A 20,447-nucleotide genomic window follows, 5' to 3' on the forward strand; every position below is an offset into this window, starting at 1 on the left:
GATGCCGGGATAGGTAGTACGCATGCCGGGATAGGTGGTGCGCAGCCCATACATCAGGACTGGAGCCAGGATACCTTAGACGTGCCACTGCGCGTGGACCCCTAATCTTCGCGGGCACTTTTATTTCATCTCCCCCTCCCCAACACAATTTAGGCGTACGGGGGCCGTGGCTTTATTCTGCAGATAGCCGGGTGTCAGGCACAAGACCCCGAGGGGAGGCAAGAGGACGGCGTGGGCGTGGGTGCTGGCACCAGGCTGAAGAGTGCGCGGTGGCACGCGGGCTGCGAGGGCTGTGGGAGGGACTGCAGGGATATGAGTGCAGCCAGGCGCTGCTCTCGGGACACATCCCCGCGCAGGTCCAAGAGGGCAGAGATGTGATCCTCGCTAGGGGGACACAAAGGCTGTGTGTCAGTTCTGGCCCTCCCCTCCCAAGTACCTCCTCACTCCCGGGTCCTCCTCCCACCACTCCAATCTTCCCACCTCACATCCGGAAATTTTTGGCGTAGGCCTGCCACCTCGAGGCCAAGCAGTGTGGGATCGCGGAGGTTCAGCAACTCCCGCAGAGCGAGCAGCACCGGCGCACACTGAACGCTTTCCTCCAGGCCCTGGGCACGTGGGGATAAGTATCGCGCCTGTCCTTGGCCACCACCTAATCACTGAAAGTTCCACCCGTCTGCTTGCCCTATGAGCTCTCACCAAACCGAGGAAAAGCTCCCGAAGCTGGGCTGCATCATGCTTCAAGCGCTCAGCTGCCTTGGTTCTCTCGTCCGCACCGCGGCACACTAGGCGGCCTTGCATCAGCGCACGAAGGTACTGCAGCACCACGGTACGCTCCGCCTCGGCCAGCAGCAGCTGCAGGGGGCGTGATCACGAGTCATGGACGCCTTTCCAATGGGCGCTTCCCCCACTCTTCAGCCTTTAGCCCCAAACTCACCTGGACCGCGGGATTCCGCACTCGCTGGAAGTCCCTGCAGAAGCGCGCCGTCCGTTCACACACATCTTCCAGCAGCTCCGAACTCGACAGCCACAGGCGCGAGGGCAGAGCCGCGAACAGGGGCTGGGGAAGGGCAGACGGAGACGGGGCTGGAGGTCGATTGAGACAAAACCTTCCCCTTCGAAAGCCCCATAAATACGCGGTATCCCCTCCCTCCACGTCCGTGCCCACCTGAAGCCTCACCTGGAGCTCAACCAGCAGAGCCTCCAACACCAGACGGCAGATCCTCCTCTGCAACTCGTCCAGCGCTGTCTCCACTGGAGCCAAGACCCCTGAAGCCACTCCGTCAGACTGCAGGACTGACACGGAGGAGCTGGACCAACCAAAAGTACCGCTTCAGGACCAAGGCTAAGGCCCGCACGGACCTCTGTTGTCTAGCCACTCGGGCGCCACCTAGTGGCGTGGCCGGAGGGTGCAAGAAGGGCTGCCCCCACACTTCTGAAGATCTGGGGCGTGGACTGAGGCTGGGATTGGTGGGTTGAGAGAGCTAGAAGGGGCACAGCCCACTCGGACCTGACTCTAATTCGCAGTGTGACCTTGAGCAAGTCTAGTCTATCGCTTTGTGTTTCCTGAAGTGGAAAGAGGTAATCCCAGTGAGGAGAGAGTAAAAATCATCATTAACTTGTTTGTCCTCTCTGTCCTCACTCCAAAGAACATACCGAGGAGGAACGGAATTGGTTTTCTGTTTTGTTCACAGCTGTAACCTCAGACATTACCTGGCCCTGAGTAGGGCCTTGATAAGTATTTGTTGAATCAGTGAATAATTGACACGATGTGCCAGCCACTGTGGTAGCTGCTTCACATCTGTTATTTCATGTGATTGTCAGAATGTCTCATTATTACCCATTATAACACTGATGAGAAAAGTGAGATTCAGAGAGATTAGGTGATTTGACTAAGGTCACACAGCTAGTAATTCGAACTAGGATTGGAACCCCCGGACTATGTGAGTTCAAAATTCCTATGGCCTATGGACTGGGTCCATAGCTAGGTGTTCAGTCAGGGGTTAGTGAAGGTGGTGTTCTGTGGGGGCCTCCTGGTACCTGAGTGCTGACTGGTGATTGAGAGTGGCCAGTAGGTAGTGCACATAGTGAGGGGCCACGGCTTCCCCCCTGAGGTGGTCTCGGGAGAATCGGATCAGAGCATCACTGAAGCTGCAAAGGGCAGAGGTGGCTCCTGTACCTGATGTCACTCTGGAGTCCCCTTAACCCCAGTCCCTGATATTCCAGCCCCACCTCCAAGATACCCAAGGCCCTGTTTTGAAGGAACTCTTTCCCAATGGTGTGCCTTAGTCACTCAGAGCCCCCTTGGGCAGCCCCAGGAGTAGAGCCAGGGGTTGGGAGTGGGTTAGTGCCTTGGCAGACCTCCTCAGAAATGTGCCCAGTTCTGACAGTGCCATGCCATGCACTCGCCGCTGCAGTGACTCACTGACCAGGCTGGTCACACGAATATTCTCTTCCAAGATCTACAGGCAGGAATGGGCAGTCATCAGGAGAGTCCCAGTACCACCCTCCTTTCTTTTCCCTAGGGGAGCTGCCCGCCTGCCTTACTATTCCCCACCTACCTGCAGCACGATAGCTGGCATTGGTGAGTGGTAGAAGCCAGATGGGTCTTTGTCAGGTTCCTGCTCTCGGCCCCACTCAGCTACTTCCCCATCTAGTGCCTTCTGCATCCACTGGGCCACACTTGCCTGGGGGAAGGGGTGAGGGGCAGCAGGATGTAGCAGGACACCAGTACTGCTAGGGACAGGTAGACATGTGACACTACAGACACAGACCCACAGCTGGTGACAGTTTCTCTGGACCTTTGCCCAACTACTCACTTGGACTTTGGCCACAAATGTTGCCTCTAGCTGCTCGATGTTCTCCAGGGTCAGGAGGGGCTCCAACTGAGACACATCAGCCTCAGGCCCCAACTCTAGGCTCCCCATCATTTCTGGCCTGGAGATGGGTGGCCCAGTGTCACACTGCACCCCAGCCTCTGATCCACCCACTTCCCCTTGCCCAAGGGCACCGACCCCAGGTACACATGCAGTGCCCAGTGCAGCAAGGTGAACGCATCAGCAGCTACCAGTTCAGGCCCTTTCAGGAGTTGCTGCAGGCAGCGGCGCAGGCCACCATGCAGGGTGTGGGCCCACAGCTGGACCACCTTGTAGTATGGTGGGCAGCAGGGTGCTATTAGTGCCTCAGCTGTGGCCAACTCAGCTGGTAGAGCCACCTGCAGAGCCTCCAGCCACCCTGCTAGGGCCCCTGGCCCAGGCAGCAGAGGTGTTCCAAAGTGGGTCTTCTCCAGGCCCTCCTGTAGTGCCCGCAGACAGCGCTGCCGCCAGTCGCGGGGGGCCTGCCCAAGGGAGGTTGTGCGCCCAGCATCCAACTCTGCCACACGCATAGCAGCCACCAGCAGGGCTGGGTCCTCCCGGGCCAGCTTCCCTGCAGCCCCTGCAGCTGCCTCCACAGCCAGACCCAGAGCCTCAGCCAGAGGACCCAGCCCCTCGAAGACTGGCACCTCCAGCCCCCCTAGAGGTGCCCATGTCTCCTCTTGCAACTGCTCCAGCTCCTGAAGGCTCACATATGCCTCCAAGAGCTGCTGGCCATCAATCAGGGTCTGTGTGTGGGCCACCGCAGCTGGTACTAAGGGAAGAGAAGAGGAGATTAGTCCTGGGTCTCAGTCTCAGCCTTCCCACCTGTGCAATGGAGATGCAGCAGGGGATGGTGAGAGCCTGGGGGTAGGGATGACGTGTAAGATATTTAATAACCAATACAGTTGAGCACTGGCCAACTGAGAGGACCCAGGGAAGGGCCTAGATGCCTGATGGGCCAGGTGTAAACCCCTGAGCTAATGGAACATGAGGAAGTCATGAATCCTGGAGGAAGGTGGGGAGAAACTAGGGGACTATCTTAGTGGCTATTCACCTACCCTGTTAGGGAAATGTTTCAACAAATTAATGACCAGGGTGGGCAGAGCCATTTGAGTTGGTGTCAGTCCTTATTCAGACATCCGATGATTGGGAACACTAGAACGAGCTACTTTTCACCCTGCTTCATATGCCATTTGAAGCCTGAGATACTCTCTGGCAGGTCTCTGGTGTATCCCTCCATGCAATCTCCCACCAGTGCCCCAGCCCCTTGATCAATGATGGGTGTTTGGTGATTCACTGTTGTAGGGCTGAGGCCCAGGGCCCCCACATACTCACCTGCCCGCAGCCGGGGCATCAGCTGAGACAGGGCCTGCAGTTGCTTGTGCTGTGCAACCTGCTCCCTCAGGGGCTCTAGATCCTGTGTGGCCTCAGCCATGCTCCGGAGCAACCCATGGACCTGGCCCAGGGCCTCACGTGCTCCCTGTACTGCCTCATGGGCCTGGACCAGCTGCCACACACCAGTCTTCACACCCTCCAGGTATGACTGTACCACCGACTTGGGGAGGGAAGCCACCAGTGAGACCTGTCCACTCCTGCAATCCTCCCCCAGCACCCCTGCCCTTGCCAGATGCCCACCTTGATGCGTGCTTCCAGGGAGCAGGTACGCTGAACCTCACGGCTGCGGTACTGGTCCAGCCTGGCCAGCTGCTCTGGCTGGTAGAAGATGCCTGATGCCCATTTCAATGCTGCTCCTCGGGCCAGCTGGTCCGCCCTCTCCTGCTCTGGCCACTCAGGCTCTGGGCAGGAAGAGCCTGGGCAGCCACGTCAGTGGGGCAGGGCCTGCAGGAAGCAGCCCTGAACCTGCTCCCCTTCCTACTCCTTAGCCTGTTCCCCAGGGCAGTCCACTACTCTCACCACCTATGCAGCTCCCTCCTGACCTGGTAAGAGGCCCCCACCCAACCCTTCCCATTTTTCTTCAACCATCCCTCCCTCAACCCACTCAGAAGGGCAAATACCAGGAGAAAGTGCAGGCTGCATTTCAACCTTGGTTGCCGCGTCCATAGCAGGCCCTGGAGAAGCCGGAGTTGAGGTAGGAGTGGGTGCGAGGATCTGGGTTAGGGCAGGCAGAGTGGATGCCCTTTGAGCTGCAGCCTCTCTCTAGGCAGGAGGAGGGGGGTTCGTGCCCAGCCCCCTCAGGAAATGAGAGGGAAGTGGGTGTGACTGGAAGGCACCTGAGAAGCCTTGGCCTGTTGAGCGTTTCTGTTTATCCTTGCAGATGTCTCCTCTGGCCCTCACTTCTGCTCTGAGTTGCAGAGGAAAGTTTGGATGGAGCTCAGCAGCCTTGAAAAGGCATGCAGTTCTTCCTCCAGTGTAAACAGCCTTGGCCTTCAGGGTGGCCCTCTCCCCCAGCCCTGATGGCAGAGCTGGGTGCTCCCTCCACTGGCTCACGAGACCTGGGTGGCTCTGACCTGCACCTTGGCATGCAGCAGCAGAATTCCTCTCTCCAAGGAAGCCTCTGTCCCACCTCCCTGCCCAGGAACTCCCTTCTCCTCTCTCTTCAAGGCCCCTCCCTCCCCAAGGTCACACACAGAAAGGAAGGAAGCTGAGTCTCTGGTGCTTTATTCCCAACAGGAAAGAGCATCTGCACTGTGGGATGGGGTAGGGAGGGCTAGGCACAGATTCCTTGAGGGGAAGGGGGTGTACTCCCTGTGATCATGAAATCTTGACCAGCCCATCCAGGACTTCTTAAGTGCTCAGTACACAGACATGAGCTAGAGGGCCCCAACCCAGGGTAGGGAGCGGGGTGTGCAAATATGGATGCAGACAACATTCCAATATGAAAACTGTTTTGCTGGACCCCTCAGAAGTGAGTGTGCACTCTGCACAGGAATGAGAGACTGCAGGCTGTTGTGAAGGTGTGTGGTGTGTGATGGCAGGTGAGGTGGGGACAGGGCTCTGAAAGCTGTTTGTCTTCAGAGTCAAAAGGGGCTGTGAAAGGGAATACAGAGTAGTAACAATGTAGTGGACAGTGGTTACCACCCAAATCCACCTCCAGGACAAAGACACTCATTCCCCTGACTGCCAGGAGTATATAGGCTATTGAGTCTCTTGGTCAATGTTAAGGTACAAAGGCCCAGTACCCTTGCCTGGATGTGGAATGCTTTTGAAGGGCCCAAGTTTGGAAACCCAGTTTCAGTGCTCCTCTATTAGGAGGGTCTGAGGCCTCTATTATAACTGTATCACAGTTTAATCCTTCCACCACTCCCATGCAAATGTGGATCCTCAATAAACTTCCCGCTGGCAGATCCCTGTCTCTAAGTGGTTTTCCAGAAAACTTGATGTAAAATAAACAGTAATAAGTAATGACAATGTTGAAAATAACAAAATCAGCTCTTAAGTGTTTCTATATGTTTACACATAGGTAACCATGTTTGCACTGGCTGAAAAGCGGTTGTAATTCCCCGGCCTCTGAGCACTGCAGTGTGGAGACAAGGGAAAAGGAGAGGCTGGGATCGGGGAAGGGAAGTGGGGATGGAGATATGTGGACAAAGTTAGTGGTTGCTGTTTGGCAGGAATTGAGAGACAGGAATAGGGTAGATGACCCCAAGATAGTGGGGCAGCCTCTGGTAGCAGGTTGGGGTTCATCAGGCAGCATGGTCTCCATTCCTGAGATAGGGGCTGGGGCAGGTTTTCCAGCCGTGGCTTCGCTGACGGGGCTGTCCACCGAGTTCTTCCACATTCCTCCGCCCCAAGTCCTGTCGCGAGAGATCCCCGGGTTGTTTTCGTCCTTTTCGGCGGCTAGACATTTGCTCATGGTCCCCTAAATTTTGCGATCATGGTTGCAGAGAGGAATTACGCCAGATTCCCTGGGAGGGCGCGAGGCGGAAGCGGAAGTAGCGTCGCTGGCGCCGGCGGCCGGGTGGCCAGGAACGGAAGCGGAAGTGGCGGCGGCGCCGGCCTGGCCTGGCCTGGCTGAGGGGAGGCGGCGGGCGGGCGCGATGGCGGAGGCCGGGCCACAGGCGCCGCCGCCCCCAGGTACCCCAAGCCGGCACGAGAAGAGCTTGGGACTTCTCACCACCAAGTTCGTGTCGCTTCTGCAGGAGGCTAAGGACGGCGTGCTTGACCTCAAGCTGGTGCGGCCCGGGCTAAGGGGAGACGGGGAATGGTGAACCAGGCAGGCCTGGGCCGATAGCGGGAACCCCCGAGGCGGCCCAGCTGAGCCCTCAGAGTGCTGGCTGCCATCCGTGTGCTTTCTCACAGGAGGGAGGCTGGGAGCTGTTTCATTCATTCCGCCGAGGCCATTGGGCATCAGCTATGTGTCAGGCTCCGGGCTGCAGGTGCTGGTCCTCGTGGCCGTCCCCGGCTGGTGTGGGGAGAAGAGCATCAGAACGTCAGTTCGGGCTGCGCCAGGCCTCTTCCCGCCTCGCGGTCCTGAGCTGCTTTGGGCCTGGAGGAGGGTTGGGACCAAGTCTCAAGATAGCTGGGGATACACCCGAGAGTGGCACTGAGCATCCTCCACTCTGTTCTGTCTGCCAGGCAGCTGACACTCTAGCTGTGCGCCAGAAGCGACGGATTTACGACATTACCAACGTGCTAGAAGGTATTGGGCTGATTGAGAAAAAATCCAAGAACAGCATCCAGTGGAAGTGAGTGGGGGCACCTGGGAGGGCAATGGGATCTTCTGCCTTAAAGTGTCAGGGGTGTGGGGTGGAGGGAGCAGAGACCTTGGGACCCAGAGTTCTTGGCAGTCCCTCTCAGCCCCACTCCCGGGGCTCAGGGGTGTGGGGCCCGGCTGCAATACCCGGGAGATTGCGGACAAGCTGATTGAGCTCAAGGCAGAGATCGAGGAGCTGCAGCAGCGGGAGCAAGAACTGGACCAGCACAAGGTGTGGGTGCAGCAGAGCATCCGGAATGTCACAGAGGACGTGCAGAACAGCAGATATCCTCCTGGTGGTCCCTGCTCCCGGGGAGTGGGTGAGGGGCCCTCTAGTCCAGCTGGGTTTGCTCTTTGGTGCTGTAGGTACATATTCCTCCTGGGAGGATGGTTCTATAACTCCTGGCCACGTTCCAGCCTCTGGCTACCTGCTTAGAGCCCCTCCACTGCCATTCTTGGCCTGTGATCCTTTTCCATGTAGAGCTTATGCTCCAGGTCTGTCTTTGAGGGCTTGTGGTCAGATTTTTGCTAAAGAACTGGATCTTCTTTGTGGTCTGCCATCTATCCCCATAGGCAGGGTATCAGCCATTCTCCTTAACCCCCACACTTTGGCCTACGTGACTCATGAGGACATCTGCAGATGCTTTGCTGGTGAGCAGAGCCTGGGCAGGGGGAAATGGGGTGGGGGTTGGACTGAGTTACAGCCCTGAGCCGTGGGCTCAGAGCCCAAGGAGAGTTCCACCTCTTAAGAGGGTTCCTGGGGCCTGCCCAAAGAGGAAGCAGGTAGGGTAGGTCCTGGGTTTGAGGGTCACTAGTTCCCTGTGGAGGCAAATCATACTGAAGGTACAAGAAGTCTGGGTTGGGTCCCTGGGTCAGTCCCTATGTACTGTTTCCTGGGTTTGGCTTCTCAGGCATCACAGAGGCATAAGGGGGAGTGAGTGTGTATACATGCTTGTGCATGCTTGTATGCAGGGGGCAATGGTGCCTACTTCCAATTTGTAGTTAGCTTAGTTACATCATGAGCACGGGAACTGTTTCTTCTCTAGCTTGTGTTCCCCAGATAAATCTTGTGGAAGGGATATTGGCCTTAGCTAGAACACCTGCACCTAGGGAGCAATGCTATCAGTCAAAGAGTGAGATGCCCATGCCAGCAATCGTCCACTCCACATGTCTGAACCCAGATTTTCTGGTTACTGATTCCTGGGCTTTTGGGAGGAGGAAAGCTTTTGTTCTGTGTCCCAACCACTGTGGGGATGGGTGAGGCCTACTCATCCATGTCCAGCCCTTCAAAGACCATGATCTCCTTCCTTGTTCCAAAGGATAGGCACCCCCATTCTCAGCTCAGATTGAACCCATGGGTCCTGACCCATTCTCCTTGTCATTATAGGGGACACCCTCCTGGCCATCCGGGCCCCATCAGGCACCAGCCTGGAGGTGCCCATCCCAGAGGTGGGTGCTCAGCCAGGCAGGCGGGGTTGATGGAGGGCGGGTGCTGGCTGTGGAGCTTGATAAGTCCCGGGTGGGGCAGGTAGTGGGAGGCCTGGGGTTTGGGGTTATCTAGAAGAACTGGCCGACTGGGGTGGGAGAGGTCACTGTGGCCACGGCCCAGGATCAGGCAGGGTCAGGCAGGAGTTAAGCCCGCTTTAAATATCACTTGTCCCCCATTCTCTACCTCAAGGGCCTCAATGGTCAGAAGAAGTACCAGATTCACCTGAAGAGTGTGAGTGGCCCCATCGAGGTATTGCTGGTGAACAAGGAGGCATGGAGCTCACCGCCCGTAGCCGTGCCAGTGCCGCCACCTGAGGATCTGCTCCAGAGCCCCCCTCCTGTCTCTACTCCTCCGCCTCTGCCCAAGCCTGCCCTGGCCCAACCCCAGGATTCTTCTCGCCCCAGCAGTCCCCAGATGACCACCCCTGCTCCTGTCTCCAGCAGTACTGAAGCCCAGGTGGTGGCAGCTCCAGCAGCTGAGGTCACAGGTGAGGCATGACAGCTGGTGATAGGGTGATCTCTGGGGCCCAAGAGGCAATACCTGTGTGTTGTGGAGTGCCACAGGAGTTGGAAGGGACCCTGTAGGGGCTGTCCTTTCTCTGGCCCCAAGTTGGTCTGCCCTTACTATGGCAGTGAAAGCCCTTTTTGACAGAGAACCTCTGACTGTGTGAAAGGGCATTAATGGTGATAGGTTTCCTGCAGATTCATCTGTGTTTCACTTGCTCTGGCAGGCCCTCTTCAAGTGTGGTCCCAGCAGTCATGTCATTCATGAGTCTCCCTCTCAGAGGTCATTTCTGAGTTACCTCTTTAGGGGTGACTGGCAGTGCCTAACTGCTTGGGCCTGGGACTCAGGGCTGTGGTCATACTGGTTGTGGGTTCTAGCACCACCAGCTTCAATATCCTGCTTCCTGCCCCCAAGTGACTGGGTTCAGGGGATGTGCTTGCAGTGAGTGGTGGCCCTGGATCTGATAGCAAGGACAGTGGTGAGCTCAGCTCGCTCCCGATGGGCCCGACAGTGCTGGACACACGGCCGCTGCAGTCCTCTGCCCTGTTGGACAGCAGCAGTTCATCTGGGCCCAACAACCCTTCTACCTCCTTTGAGCCCGTCAAGGTGGACCCCACAGGTGGTGAGTACCGTTCCTCAGGAGCAGGCACAGTCCTGGGTCAGAAACAAGTGGAACTAGAACTCAGGGCTCCTGTGTCCTCACAGAGCTAGACATCCCAAGGCCTAGCTCCCTGCCGTCAACCCCTGCCTTGACCCCAGAGCTTGGTCTACCTTGGTACTGGTGCCCATTTGCCCACCTTCCTGGGCTGACACTTTCAAGCCTTGCCTGCCACCCCTTGGACTCAGATTGCAGGAAGGCATAAGCACTGTCCTGGAGAAGGGGCTGTGGGATGGCCTTCAGGCTCCAGAGGTGGGCAGCACCTTCTCAGGAGAGGCGAAGTCCATCCTGGGAGTCGAGAGTTTGCTTCTTCCGGGGCTCATTCTCTTCAGCTCCCAAGTACTGCTAAGAGTCTACCCACAAAATGACCCTTTGTCCTCTGTATCCCCTCTCTCACCTTTCTGTCTCCTCTTTGTTGGGACTCCTTGGAAAAGTCATCTCCACTGCAAATCTTGGTCTCCTAGTCACCTTTTCAGTTACAGCAGTGAGGACCCCTGCGCCCCCCGCATTGTGCCGGTGCTGCTCCTGCTACTCCTGGTGCCTCCCTCAGGCTGCTGGCTCCGGCAGCATTCTTGGCTGATCTGCTCTGGTGCTCCCTGACTCTGTGTTGAGGGTTTTTTCCTCCTATGGCATTAATGATGTCAGCTCTGGCTCTTCTCTCCCACTGGCTTCTCCCTCTCATCTCTCCCTAGCACTCCCTTAAACATGGGCATTTCCCAGGTCTCTGTCCTATTCCACACCTGTGGAGGGCTCCACTTCTAGGTAGATCAATCCCGTTCTCACTCTCCATCTTGCGTAGGTCTTTTGCCTGAACTTCCCACTGTGTGACCACGTGCCTTCCTCCATATGTTCAGTGGGCACTTCATTCCCTCATGTCCTCATCTAAACTTGTTTTTTCTAGCTCTGTGCATACCCTGCCATTAGCTGTATTCCCCAAGGTCTGAACCTGCCTGTCACTCCAGTTCTATCCCCCTCTCCCTCTTCTTCTGCTGCTCCTTACCCTGTATCAGCTAAATGAGTTCCATCCCAGATGTCTCCCGTCACTGGTTTCAAGTATCCTCAACACACCCAGGATCCCTGCCAGCCACCTCTGTCCTAAATTCTTTGGCATCCTTCTCTTCACTGTGACTGACAAGGATCTGTCTGAAACACAGCCTGACTGTGCCATTTCTCTGTACTTTTATCATCTCCTAAGGCCCTCAGGATAAAACTGGAATCTCTGAACCTGGTATAGGACATCCCTCATGACCCAGCTCCAGTATCTCTCTCCAGCTCCACTTTTCTCTACTTCCCGTGTGCATCCTCCTAGTCAGATGTTTGTAGCAGAGTTGTCGCCTTGTAGCTCTGGCTTCTATTGAAGTGGCTGCCCCCTCTGCCAGGTGGCCCAGCCTGGAGTGTGGTCTCTGAGCCTGGCACCTAGCAGGTGCTCAGCAAATACAGAGATGGGGCATTCTCCCATCAGACAGATATGCCTGCTGAGCCCAGAAAGGGAGGGGGTCTACAGTCCTTGGACAGTACTCCTGAGTTGGGAGCTGTACAAGTCACCTACGGTGGGCCTTTGGTACCCTGGGCTCTGCACTGAGCGATTCAGGTCTAGCAGGGGAGACTAGTAGACATTACAGTCTTGGCCTGGGGAGGGCCTCCATCTCTTCAGCTGTATGGAGCTCTAGGGTGGGTGGTAAGGGGTCTGAGGAAGGCAGGGCCTAGAGTGGGAACAGGCTGGATCTCTGTGTCCTTGAGTATGGCTTTCTTGTCTTCCAGTTTTGGAACTCCCCAAAGAGCTGTCAGAAATCTTTGATCCCACACGAGGTAGGGATGTGTTTGTTCCTCCATGGGGCTGGGGTAAGGGGCACAGCTCACTGGGTCTCATGGCTGTCTTCTTGCCCTTCCAAGGACGTTTGGTTGCACTTGGTGCCTGGGCAAAAAGTAAAGTTCCTGACAGGTGGCTGGAGGGTTCTCTTCATGGACTCTGGTGAGTGGAGAGGCAGGAGCCAGGATGTAACTGAGTTCTCCCTCCTTCTCCAGAGTGCATGAGTTCGGAGCTGCTGGAGGAGCTGATGTCCTCAGAAGGTGGGTGGCCGAGGAAGGTGGGGTGTGGGTGTGGGCCGGGGGTTGGGCAGCTGCTGGGTGGGGCCTCAGCCTGGTGTTCTCTGCAGTGTTTGCCCCCCTCCTCCGCCTTTCTCCACCCCCTGGAGACCACGATTACATCTACAACCTGGACGAGAGTGAAGGTGTCTGTGACCTCTTTGATGTGCCTGTTCTCAACCTCTGACAGGAACATGCCCTGTGTGGCTGGGACACAGACTGTCTGACCCGGGGGCTGCCTGGGGACCTCACCTCACCCCACCCCACCCCTACACAGCTTGAGAGCCACAGACCCCTGGCTTCCCCAGCCTTCCCTCACTGCACAGTTCTAGCCACACTTCCCACTCCTGCGCCGGCAGCTGTACCGTGCTAGGAGAGAAGGGATGGGCTCAGCCTCCTACACTGTGGAGCCAAAGTGTTTGCCTCTCCTTTTCTGGGGCCTTCTCTCACCTTATGCCCTCCCAGAGCCCAGGCACAGCTGCCATCCACTGGCACAGAACTGAGGACCTGCCATAACCCCAATAGGGCAGCTTGTCCAGCCCCACTGCTGTTTCTGCCTACACCCCCACCCCACCCCAGAGGGAAGCCTGGGGTACAGCAGGACACTTGCCGTATCCCCCCCCAGCCTCCTTCACTTCTCCCCACCCCCTGACCCTAACAGCTCATCCTGGACCTCTTGTGTGGCCCCCCCTTCTGATGGGCCCTTAGCCCTCAGAACCTGTAGGTTGAGAGGAGCTGCGGACAGGAAGGAACAGGTCTCTAGCTAGGAATCTGGGTGGGTGAGTCTGAGGATTGGCCCAACCTCCTGCTGTCCCAAAGCCCCCACCCCCACCCCATTTATTCATTTACCTTCATTTAGAGCCATTTGCAGAGATTTTAGAGAGATTTGCAGTAACGAATGAATTCCTATATAAAGATTATTTTTATACTTTTTGCAGCAAAAGGAAATTGTAATATTTGTACAGTGTCCAAGTGAATAAAGGCCATGCCTAAGGCTATGTCTGATCTGGTTCTTTCAGGGCCCCTCCCTGGGTCTGTGCTGGATTGGTGGTGGACTGGGTGGGTTACCTTGCTGGAATGGGAGGTGTGCAATCGCTGGCAGCCCGCCCTTCCCACCTCCACCTGCCCCACCTTGGGGCGGGGCCGCCTCTGCGGGGGCGGGACAGGGCAGGCGCCGACCTACCTTCCTACCCCCGGCACTCCAACCCGGAACTATCCTCGGCTACCTCGGGAAGGCTGTGGCGCCTGGCCCTGAGTACAGGCCAGCGGGTTACAGACCCCGGGCAGAGAGACGCACTCGTCTTCAGGGGCCGCAGACCAAGTACATACTTGGCAGGAGGTTGCACGATCTGGAAAGTACAGACGCCCTGGCCCCTGCTGGACCATGGCGCCCCAGCGGAACGTGGTGAAGATCGCCGTGCAGATGCGTGACGCCATCCCGCAGCTCATCCAGCTGGACCAGGTCACCCAGCCAATGTGCCCTCCATCCAACCCACAACCCACCCCGGGTCGCCCTCTTGCCGTCAAAACAGCGCACCCCACCCCTTCCCCAGGTTCTTTCCCACTCCCCTCCACTGAGTGACCGCTCCACTTGCAGGCAAAGCCCCTAGCCTCTGTGCTGAAGGAGGTGTGCGTCGCGTGAGTTTGGGCCTGCGAGGGGCGGAGAGTGGGGGGGTGCGGTGGTGTTTTAAGGGGCACCCCCTTCCTGCCTCACTGAGCCTACGCTGCCTGCAGGTGGAACCTGGTTTACCCTGAGCGCTACGCCCTGCAGTTTGCCGATGGGCACAGGAGATATGTCACTGAGAACGTGAGTGCCCTCTTCCCTGGGGCCCGATTCCACTCTCTGACCCCTTGTAACCCTCCTGGCTCGTATTCCACTGTCCCGGATGTGAGCTTTTACTGACTCCCAAATCCTCCCTCATTGACAACCCCAATTAACTAATCCTCAGAGCCCTTCTTGACTTCGCTCTTTTCTGCCATTTTCCTCAGAACCGCTCCGAGATCAAGAATGGCAGCATCCTGTGCCTCAGCACTGCCCCAGTAATGCCCCTCTTGACACCACCGTCATTCCCTGCCCCTCTACTATGCCTCCTTTCTGCCCGCCTGCCCTTGGCCCCAGGTCTGGAGGCCCCAGCCCCCACCCCAGCCCCACCCCAGCCTAGCATGCCCCACCTAGTGGACAATGGAGTCCTCACACCTCCAGTTCCCATTCCTCACATCCAGTTGCTATTCCTTACCTCCTCCCAGCCTCCTTACCTCTGCTCCTGCTCCACCCCTGCCAGGACCTTGAGGCTGAGGGGCTGTTGAATAGGCTGCAGACTGGGAATCATGAAGGGCACCGGGAAGCCCTGCGACTTCTCGTCCTGCTGGTCTCAGATATAACCTTCGCCCAGGAGGTCATCAGCCGTGATGGGCTTCAGAGACTAGGCACTATCATTGAGGATGGGGACGAGTGAGCACAGGGTTGTGATGGATGGTGGACATGGTGGGGCTGGGGGTCCTGGTCTGGCCCTGCTCAACCCCAGATGTCCTCCCAGCCTAGGAGAGGTGCTGGCCCTTGCACTGAGGGCCTTCTTGGAGCTCATGGAGCACGGCATGGTATCCTGGGAGACAATTGGCATCCCCTTTGTTAGGAAGGTGGGTGGGCTTTTCTAGGGGCAGCAGGTGGGGCTCGTGGGGATGGTGTCAGGATCTGGCCCCCAATGGTGGTGACAATTCCTTACTCCTCTTACAGGTGGTGTATTATGTGAACATGAACCTGATGGATGCATCTGTGCAGCCCCTGGCCCTCAGGCTGCTGGAGAGTGTGACCTTGAGCAGCCCTGCCTTGGGTCAGATGGTTAAGAGTGAGGTGCCACTGGATAGACTGCTGGTGCACTTACAAGTGTAAGTGTCTGGGGGTGGGATATGGATGAGGGAAGCGGAGCCAGGCCCCGGACAGCCAGATGAGTCCTCTTCCTGCCCCAGGATGAACCAGCAGCTGCAAACCAAGGCCATGGCCCTGCTGACAGCCTTGCTGCAGGGGGCCAGCCTTGCTGAACGTAAGGTGAGTGTCCAGCTGGTGACTGGATGGGGGCAAGAGCTGGTGGGCACTGTGCTCCACCCTGGGCCTATGGGGGGATGCTCTTGGTGGGGCCAAATCATCTATGCCCCCTTTCCACCTACCTTAGCACATGCTTGACTACCTGTGGCAGAGAAATCTTCGTCAATTCATCTATAAGGTAGGAAAGACTGAGCCAGGCAGGCCTCTCCCCACTCCTCCTTTCCCAGTGAGCTTATACTCATACCCATGGACTGACTGTTCTCCAGAACATCATCCATAGTGCAGCACCACTGGGCGACGAGATGGCTCATCACCTGTATGTACTACAGGCCCTTACACTGGGGCTGCTGGAGCCACGCATGCGAATAGCGCTGGACCCCTACAGCCAGGTGGGTGCCTTGGTTGCACAAGGCTGGAGATGCCTGGAGGTTGGCCTTGAATCTTTGATCTTGACATCATCACCCTCCAAACAATGACCTCAGGAACAGCGGGAACAGCTGCAGGCCTTGCGCCAGGCTGCCTTTGAGCCAGAGGGGGAGTCCCTGGGTAGTGGACTGAGTGCAGACGGTCGCCGTTCCCTCTGTGCCCGCGAGTTCCGCAAACTTGGCTTCTCTGTGAGTTATCCCTCCCTGTTCCTGCCTCCACCCAGGACTGCTATTGTTCCAGGGGCCTGGGACCTCTCCTGAGCTGCCTGTCCCCCTTCCCCCAGAACAGCAACCCTGCACAGGACCTAGAGCGCGTGCCTCCCGGCCTTCTGGCCCTGGACAACATGCTCTACTTCTCCAGACACTCACCCAGTGCCTATAGCCGGGTCAGTGATGGGGCAGATGGGATATAGCAGTTTGCCCGCCTTGGCAGGGTTCCCATGACTCCCCACCCCATTCCCTCTCCCACAACACCAGTTTGTGCTGGAGAACAGCAGCCGCGAAGACAAGCATGAGTGCCCCTTTGCCCAGAGCAGCATCCAGCTGACTGTGCTGCTGTGTGAGCTGCTACACATAGGAGAACCCTGTGAGTGGGACTGGGCACAGTGTATCCGGCAGTGGGAACGGAAGGGCAGAGAGGGCCAGGGGCTGCACACACTTTCTCCCTGAGCCCTTCCTGCCCTCCCACTCCAGGCTCCGAAACGGCCCAGGACTTTTCACCCATGTTCTTCGGCCAAGACCAGAGCTTCCATGAGCTCTTCTGTGTGAGCATCCAACTGCTGAATAAGACCTGGAAAGAGATGCGGGCCACACAGGAGGATTTTGACAAGGTGGGTGGGATGGGAGCTGGGAGGCTTGGGCCAGGGCTATTGTGGGTAGGTGCCCAGAACTCAGGCCCTAAGCTGAGCTTGGGGTGGCCTCAGGTCATGCAAGTGGTGCGGGAGCAGCTCGCCCGCACGCTTGCCCTGAAGCCCAGCTCCCTGGAGCTCTTCCGAACCAAGGTGAATGCGCTCACCTACGGGGAAGTGCTACGGCTGAGGCAGACTGAGCGGCTCCATCAGGAGGGCACGCTGGCCGCCCCCATACTGTGAGTTGGGGGGAATGGGTACCAGTCCTCACCCACACCTTCCCTGGTGCCCCATGGGCCTTGCCCTACCTCAATCCCAGTCAGTGAGCCCCCTCCCTCCACCTAGGGAACTACGGGAGAAGCTGAAGCCAGAGCTCATGGGCCTGATCCGCCAGCAGCGTTTGCTCCGCCTCTGCGAGGGGACAGTTTTCCGCAAGATCAGCAGCCGGCGGCGCCAGGGTTATTGAGTGGGCAGGGTGGGCAGAGAGTGGCTGGGTTGGGATCAGCGCCCCTGTCTTCACTCCTTCCCTCTCCCTCTTCCTGCGCACAGACAAGCTGTGGTTCTGCTGCCTGTCCCCCAACCACAAGGTTCTGCTGTATGGGGATGTGGAGGAGGTTGCTGGCCCGCCCATCCCCGAGAGCCTGCCTGAGCAGCGTAAGGAGGGTGGGGCTGGGCTCGGACACCCGCTTTCCCCGGGACCGCCTGGGCCCCAGTGGTCAGCCCAGTCTTCTTCATCAGTCCCTGTGGCAGACATCAGGGCACTACTGACAGGCAAGGACTGCCCCCACGTCCGGGAGAAGGGCTCGGGGAAGCAGAACAAGGTGAGTGCAGGGCGGGCTAGGGGCTCCTTCCCACCTGCCCCTGCCCTGCCCTGTTCCCTACTCAGTACTTCTGGCTCCCTTGCTTCCACAGGACCTCTATGAGTTAGCTTTCTCACTCAGCTATGACCGTGGGGAGGAGGAGGCATCCCTCAATTTCATTGCCCCATCCAAACGCGAGGTGAGTCTGGGCTGGGCCCAGCCAAGTTGGGCAGATGGGCAGGGGAAGAGCCGGGCAGGCCCTCAGGAGCTGGCCCTGTTCCCAGTTCCACCTGTGGACAGATGGGCTGAGTGCCCTGCTGGGCAGTCCCATGGGCAGTGAGCAGACCCGGCTGGACCTGGAGCAGCTGCTGACTATGGAGACCAAGCTGCAGTTGCTGGACCTAGAGAATGTACCCATCCCTGAGCAGCCACCTCCTGTTCCCCCGCCCCCCACCAACTTCAACTTCTGCTATGACTGCAGCATCGCTGAACCTTGACAGTGAGGTTGAACAACCAAGGGCCATAGCTGCTACCACTGTGGTGGCCGTAGAGGGTGGAGGGTGGAAAAGCACAGATATCCTGACTAGCAGAGGCTGCAGCAGCAGAAATAAAAGTCTGCTTGGCTCTTGGTATGTGTCAAGCCCACTCTGAACGTTGTGGGCCAAGCCTGCCTTCAAACTTAGCTGGCAAATGAAATTGAGGGTCAGATCAGAGTCACAAACTTGGGCAGCCAGCTGGGGCGGCTAGTGTTCTGAAGGAGGGTGGGGATAGGCTGGCCCTGATGTCCTTTCCCAAGATGAATCCTCAGCCTCCCTCAGTTCTGGGCCTGTAGAGGAGGATGGCCTGTGGTCTGGGGGCACCAGCCAGTTGAGGGAGAAATGGCAGGGCAGAAGGCATTGCCCCAAGCAGATGCCTTTCTGGGCAGCTTTAATGGGCTAGTTTGGGAGCCATATTTCCAGAAGTCTCCTGACAAGTCTGAGCTCAGTCCTCAACCCTGCTTGTGTCTGCCCTGTATCTTTGTGGGACTTGGAGGCTCTCTGATAAGAGGCATGAAGGGAGAGATGGGAGGCAGGGCCTACTTTGTGCTGAAGGGTAAATGCAAGATACCAAAGGCATTCCCAGGCGGTGGCAGGATATGGGCTGATTGTGAGAAGGAAATTCACTGCAGGAAGCCCTTCATTCTGATTAAAAAATAGCACAGGAGCACAGGTTGGGTGGGGGCTGCAGAGAGGCCATAGCCCCTAGGGCCAGAAGCAGCTAGGGCTGTTGGGCTCAGCTGGAGGTCAGTCTCAGAGGCTATTGTCATGGACCCCAAGCCTCCAGGGGAGGAGGAGCACTGCAGCCCACAGGAGCCACAGAGCAGTCAGAAAGCTGCCACTATCCTCTGATCTCCTGCTCCATGCCTCTCTTTCTCAGTGCTCCTCAAGTATCTCTTTTAACAGTGTTGACCATCAATATGTTACCTTGAAAACTGAGGAAATGGCACCTCCTTTGGGGAATGTGCTGGGGGAGCACTTGCTCCACCTCCCCCAGCTCTGCTTCTGACTTAGACATCCAGGGCCTGACATGCCCACTCCTGCATTCAGACACTTCCCACCACAGTTGAAATAGTCTGCTTTTGAGTTCAAGGAGGAAAGCGGGGCAGGGATCCCAGATGCAGCTAAGTCTCCCAATACCATCAATTCTTCCTTCTCAAGGTCTCCCATCTTATGTCCTAGCCACTGTCATCTTGGCAAGAACCTCCTGACTCCCTGCCTCTTGTCTTGCTCCTCCAGTCCTCTCAGTCCCAGCTACCCCACTGCTTTCTCAAACATGAAGCTGATCTGATTCCACCTTCACACACCACCCCCATCCTGTACTCCTTAATGCCTCCATTACCCATGGGCTAATGATCATGGTAGCGTGATTGAGCAGGGTTGAGGTGGGTTGCAGACATGGTAGTTTAGGTCTCTTAACCAATGCCTGTGGCTTGCAGGGCTCTTGGGGCTTGGTCCAAGCTGGCATCCTTGGTGCACCCATCCCCAGCTCCAACTCTGGCCTGCCATGCACATTACCCAGTCCCTTCTGTCTGATTGCCTCTTCTGTCCCTCCTGCCTGCTTTTCACTGTCTGGGGTCCTTCCTTGGCCTCCCAGACTAAGTTCTTTGCTGCCCGGACTCCTGGTCTGAGGTGCTTGTTTGTCCAGTTGTCAGTACCCTGCACAGTGGGCCATCCGTGCCTGTTGGCTAATCTGGTCTGGGGGCAGTAAAACCTCACTTTGCATGCCCATATAAAGCACAGTGCCACAGGCAGGAATCCTGGCTAGCTGCTCCTAGAACTGATGAACAGATAGGTAGACAAAATGTGGGTAGATGCATGGAGGGCCAGGTAGGTGGGGCTGCTCAGAGCTGCTGTTGAGAAGTCACTGGCACTGTTTAGGAGGTTGGATTAGATGACCTGTAATGACCCTTCCTACCCAGAAATGCCGTCTTCTTTTTTGTCCTTTTCTTCCCTCTGTCGTGAAGGCAGCCTCCTTCACTCACTGTGCTTAATCAGCATGCTCCTGGGGTCTGGCTGGGACAGACATGCCTTTGCTGTATACAGAAGCAGGACATGCCTGAGGCCTCATGCTATGAGAGGCCCCTAAGCTTCTGGAGTCTCCCACTCTGTTGGGAAGCTAGGACCTGCTGGGCAGGGGGGGGAGGGTGCCTCTGGGGCCTTGGGCCAGGCAAGAGGAAGAAGTTGTCTATGAGCCTCTAGTGTCCTCCACACTGTCCCTAGGATGGACCAGGCTGCTTCCACTGAGGTGGGGAGGGGAGGCGCCCTTTAGTCTGAGAACTTCAGAGGAGGTAGGTTTGGAACTTTTAATCTTGTTTGGGTTTACAACAAAGACTGTGGCTTGCCTGCTAAAGCTCAGTGCGGGTAGAGGGTGAGAGAGCTCCCTGTAGGAAACAAGGTGTGGCATAGGCCTTAGGGGTGGGAAGAGGGCAAGAGGCACAGGGTCTTCTCCTCCCCAGCACCACCTGTGGGTCTGGCCTCTGGACCCAGTCTTGGCCAGGAGAGCAAGAGCTGGCATTTCCAGAGGCCTGTGGCAGTGACATGGCAGCTGGA

General features: G+C 57.2%; 3 protein-coding genes across 14 annotated transcripts; 2 read left to right on the forward strand and 1 right to left on the reverse strand.

Moving 5' to 3' along the window:
• Positions 1 to 71: 71 nt before the first annotated feature.
• Positions 72 to 6,023, reverse strand: EXOC3L1 (exocyst complex component 3 like 1). Of its 4 annotated transcripts, XM_017649210.3 has the most exons (14): positions 5,084 to 6,023; positions 4,868 to 4,961; positions 4,488 to 4,663; positions 4,188 to 4,407; positions 3,012 to 3,624; positions 2,817 to 2,934; positions 2,559 to 2,684; positions 2,359 to 2,459; positions 2,038 to 2,148; positions 1,178 to 1,307; positions 935 to 1,057; positions 697 to 852; positions 481 to 605; positions 72 to 384 (listed from the first exon to the last, which is right to left on the reverse strand). In XM_017649210.3, exons 2-14 carry the CDS (start codon positions 4,911 to 4,913, stop codon positions 195 to 197), a joined length of 2,235 nt encoding a protein of 744 aa, XP_017504699.3. In that variant the 5' UTR covers positions 4,914 to 4,961; positions 5,084 to 6,023; the 3' UTR covers positions 72 to 194. The 4 variants fall into 4 exon arrangements, with proteins under 4 accessions (XP_017504699.3, XP_017504702.3, XP_036881291.2 ...); XM_017649213.3 differs by lacking the exon at positions 5,084 to 6,023 and having other exon boundaries at positions 4,488 to 4,648; positions 4,868 to 5,053; XM_037025396.2 differs by lacking the exon at positions 5,084 to 6,023 and having other exon boundaries at positions 4,868 to 5,053.
• A 52-nt stretch (positions 6,024 to 6,075) lies between these two features.
• Positions 6,076 to 13,078, forward strand: E2F4 (E2F transcription factor 4). Of its 3 annotated transcripts, none has more exons than XM_017649146.3 (10): positions 6,076 to 6,985; positions 7,389 to 7,498; positions 7,630 to 7,791; positions 8,114 to 8,157; positions 8,894 to 8,955; positions 9,185 to 9,482; positions 9,942 to 10,121; positions 11,919 to 11,966; positions 12,183 to 12,227; positions 12,314 to 13,078. In XM_017649146.3, exons 1-10 carry the CDS (start codon positions 6,851 to 6,853, stop codon positions 12,427 to 12,429), a joined length of 1,200 nt encoding a protein of 399 aa, XP_017504635.2. In that variant the 5' UTR covers positions 6,076 to 6,850; the 3' UTR covers positions 12,430 to 13,078. The 3 variants fall into 3 exon arrangements, with proteins under 3 accessions (XP_017504635.2, XP_073081506.1, XP_036881298.1); XM_037025403.2 differs by having other exon boundaries at positions 6,743 to 6,985; positions 12,433 to 13,078; XM_073225405.1 differs by lacking the exons at positions 12,183 to 12,227; positions 12,314 to 13,078 and adding an exon at positions 12,051 to 12,156 and having other exon boundaries at positions 6,738 to 6,985.
• A 289-nt stretch (positions 13,079 to 13,367) lies between these two features.
• On the forward strand, positions 13,368 to 17,990 carry ELMO3 (engulfment and cell motility 3). 7 transcript variants are annotated; one of them, XM_073225391.1, is made up of 20 exons: positions 13,381 to 13,704; positions 13,840 to 13,880; positions 13,977 to 14,049; positions 14,232 to 14,361; positions 14,490 to 14,694; positions 14,780 to 14,879; positions 14,977 to 15,128; positions 15,210 to 15,288; positions 15,413 to 15,463; positions 15,552 to 15,674; positions 15,768 to 15,899; positions 15,995 to 16,096; positions 16,188 to 16,296; positions 16,404 to 16,540; positions 16,634 to 16,797; positions 16,904 to 17,016; positions 17,108 to 17,212; positions 17,297 to 17,379; positions 17,471 to 17,557; positions 17,643 to 17,990. In XM_073225391.1, exons 1-20 carry the CDS (start codon positions 13,627 to 13,629, stop codon positions 17,853 to 17,855), a joined length of 2,277 nt encoding a protein of 758 aa, XP_073081492.1. In that variant the 5' UTR covers positions 13,381 to 13,626; the 3' UTR covers positions 17,856 to 17,990. The 7 variants fall into 7 exon arrangements, with proteins under 7 accessions (XP_073081493.1, XP_073081492.1, XP_073081494.1 ...); XM_073225393.1 differs by having other exon boundaries at positions 13,387 to 13,704; positions 13,840 to 13,869; XM_037025394.2 differs by having other exon boundaries at positions 13,390 to 13,704; positions 14,232 to 14,282; positions 14,525 to 14,694.
• The last annotated feature ends 2,457 nt before the right edge of the window (positions 17,991 to 20,447 follow it).

The sequence above is a fragment of the Manis javanica genome, chromosome 17 (assembly GCF_040802235.1).
Source record: "Manis javanica isolate MJ-LG chromosome 17, MJ_LKY, whole genome shotgun sequence".
Classification (NCBI taxonomy): Eukaryota; Metazoa; Chordata; class Mammalia; order Pholidota; family Manidae; genus Manis; species Manis javanica.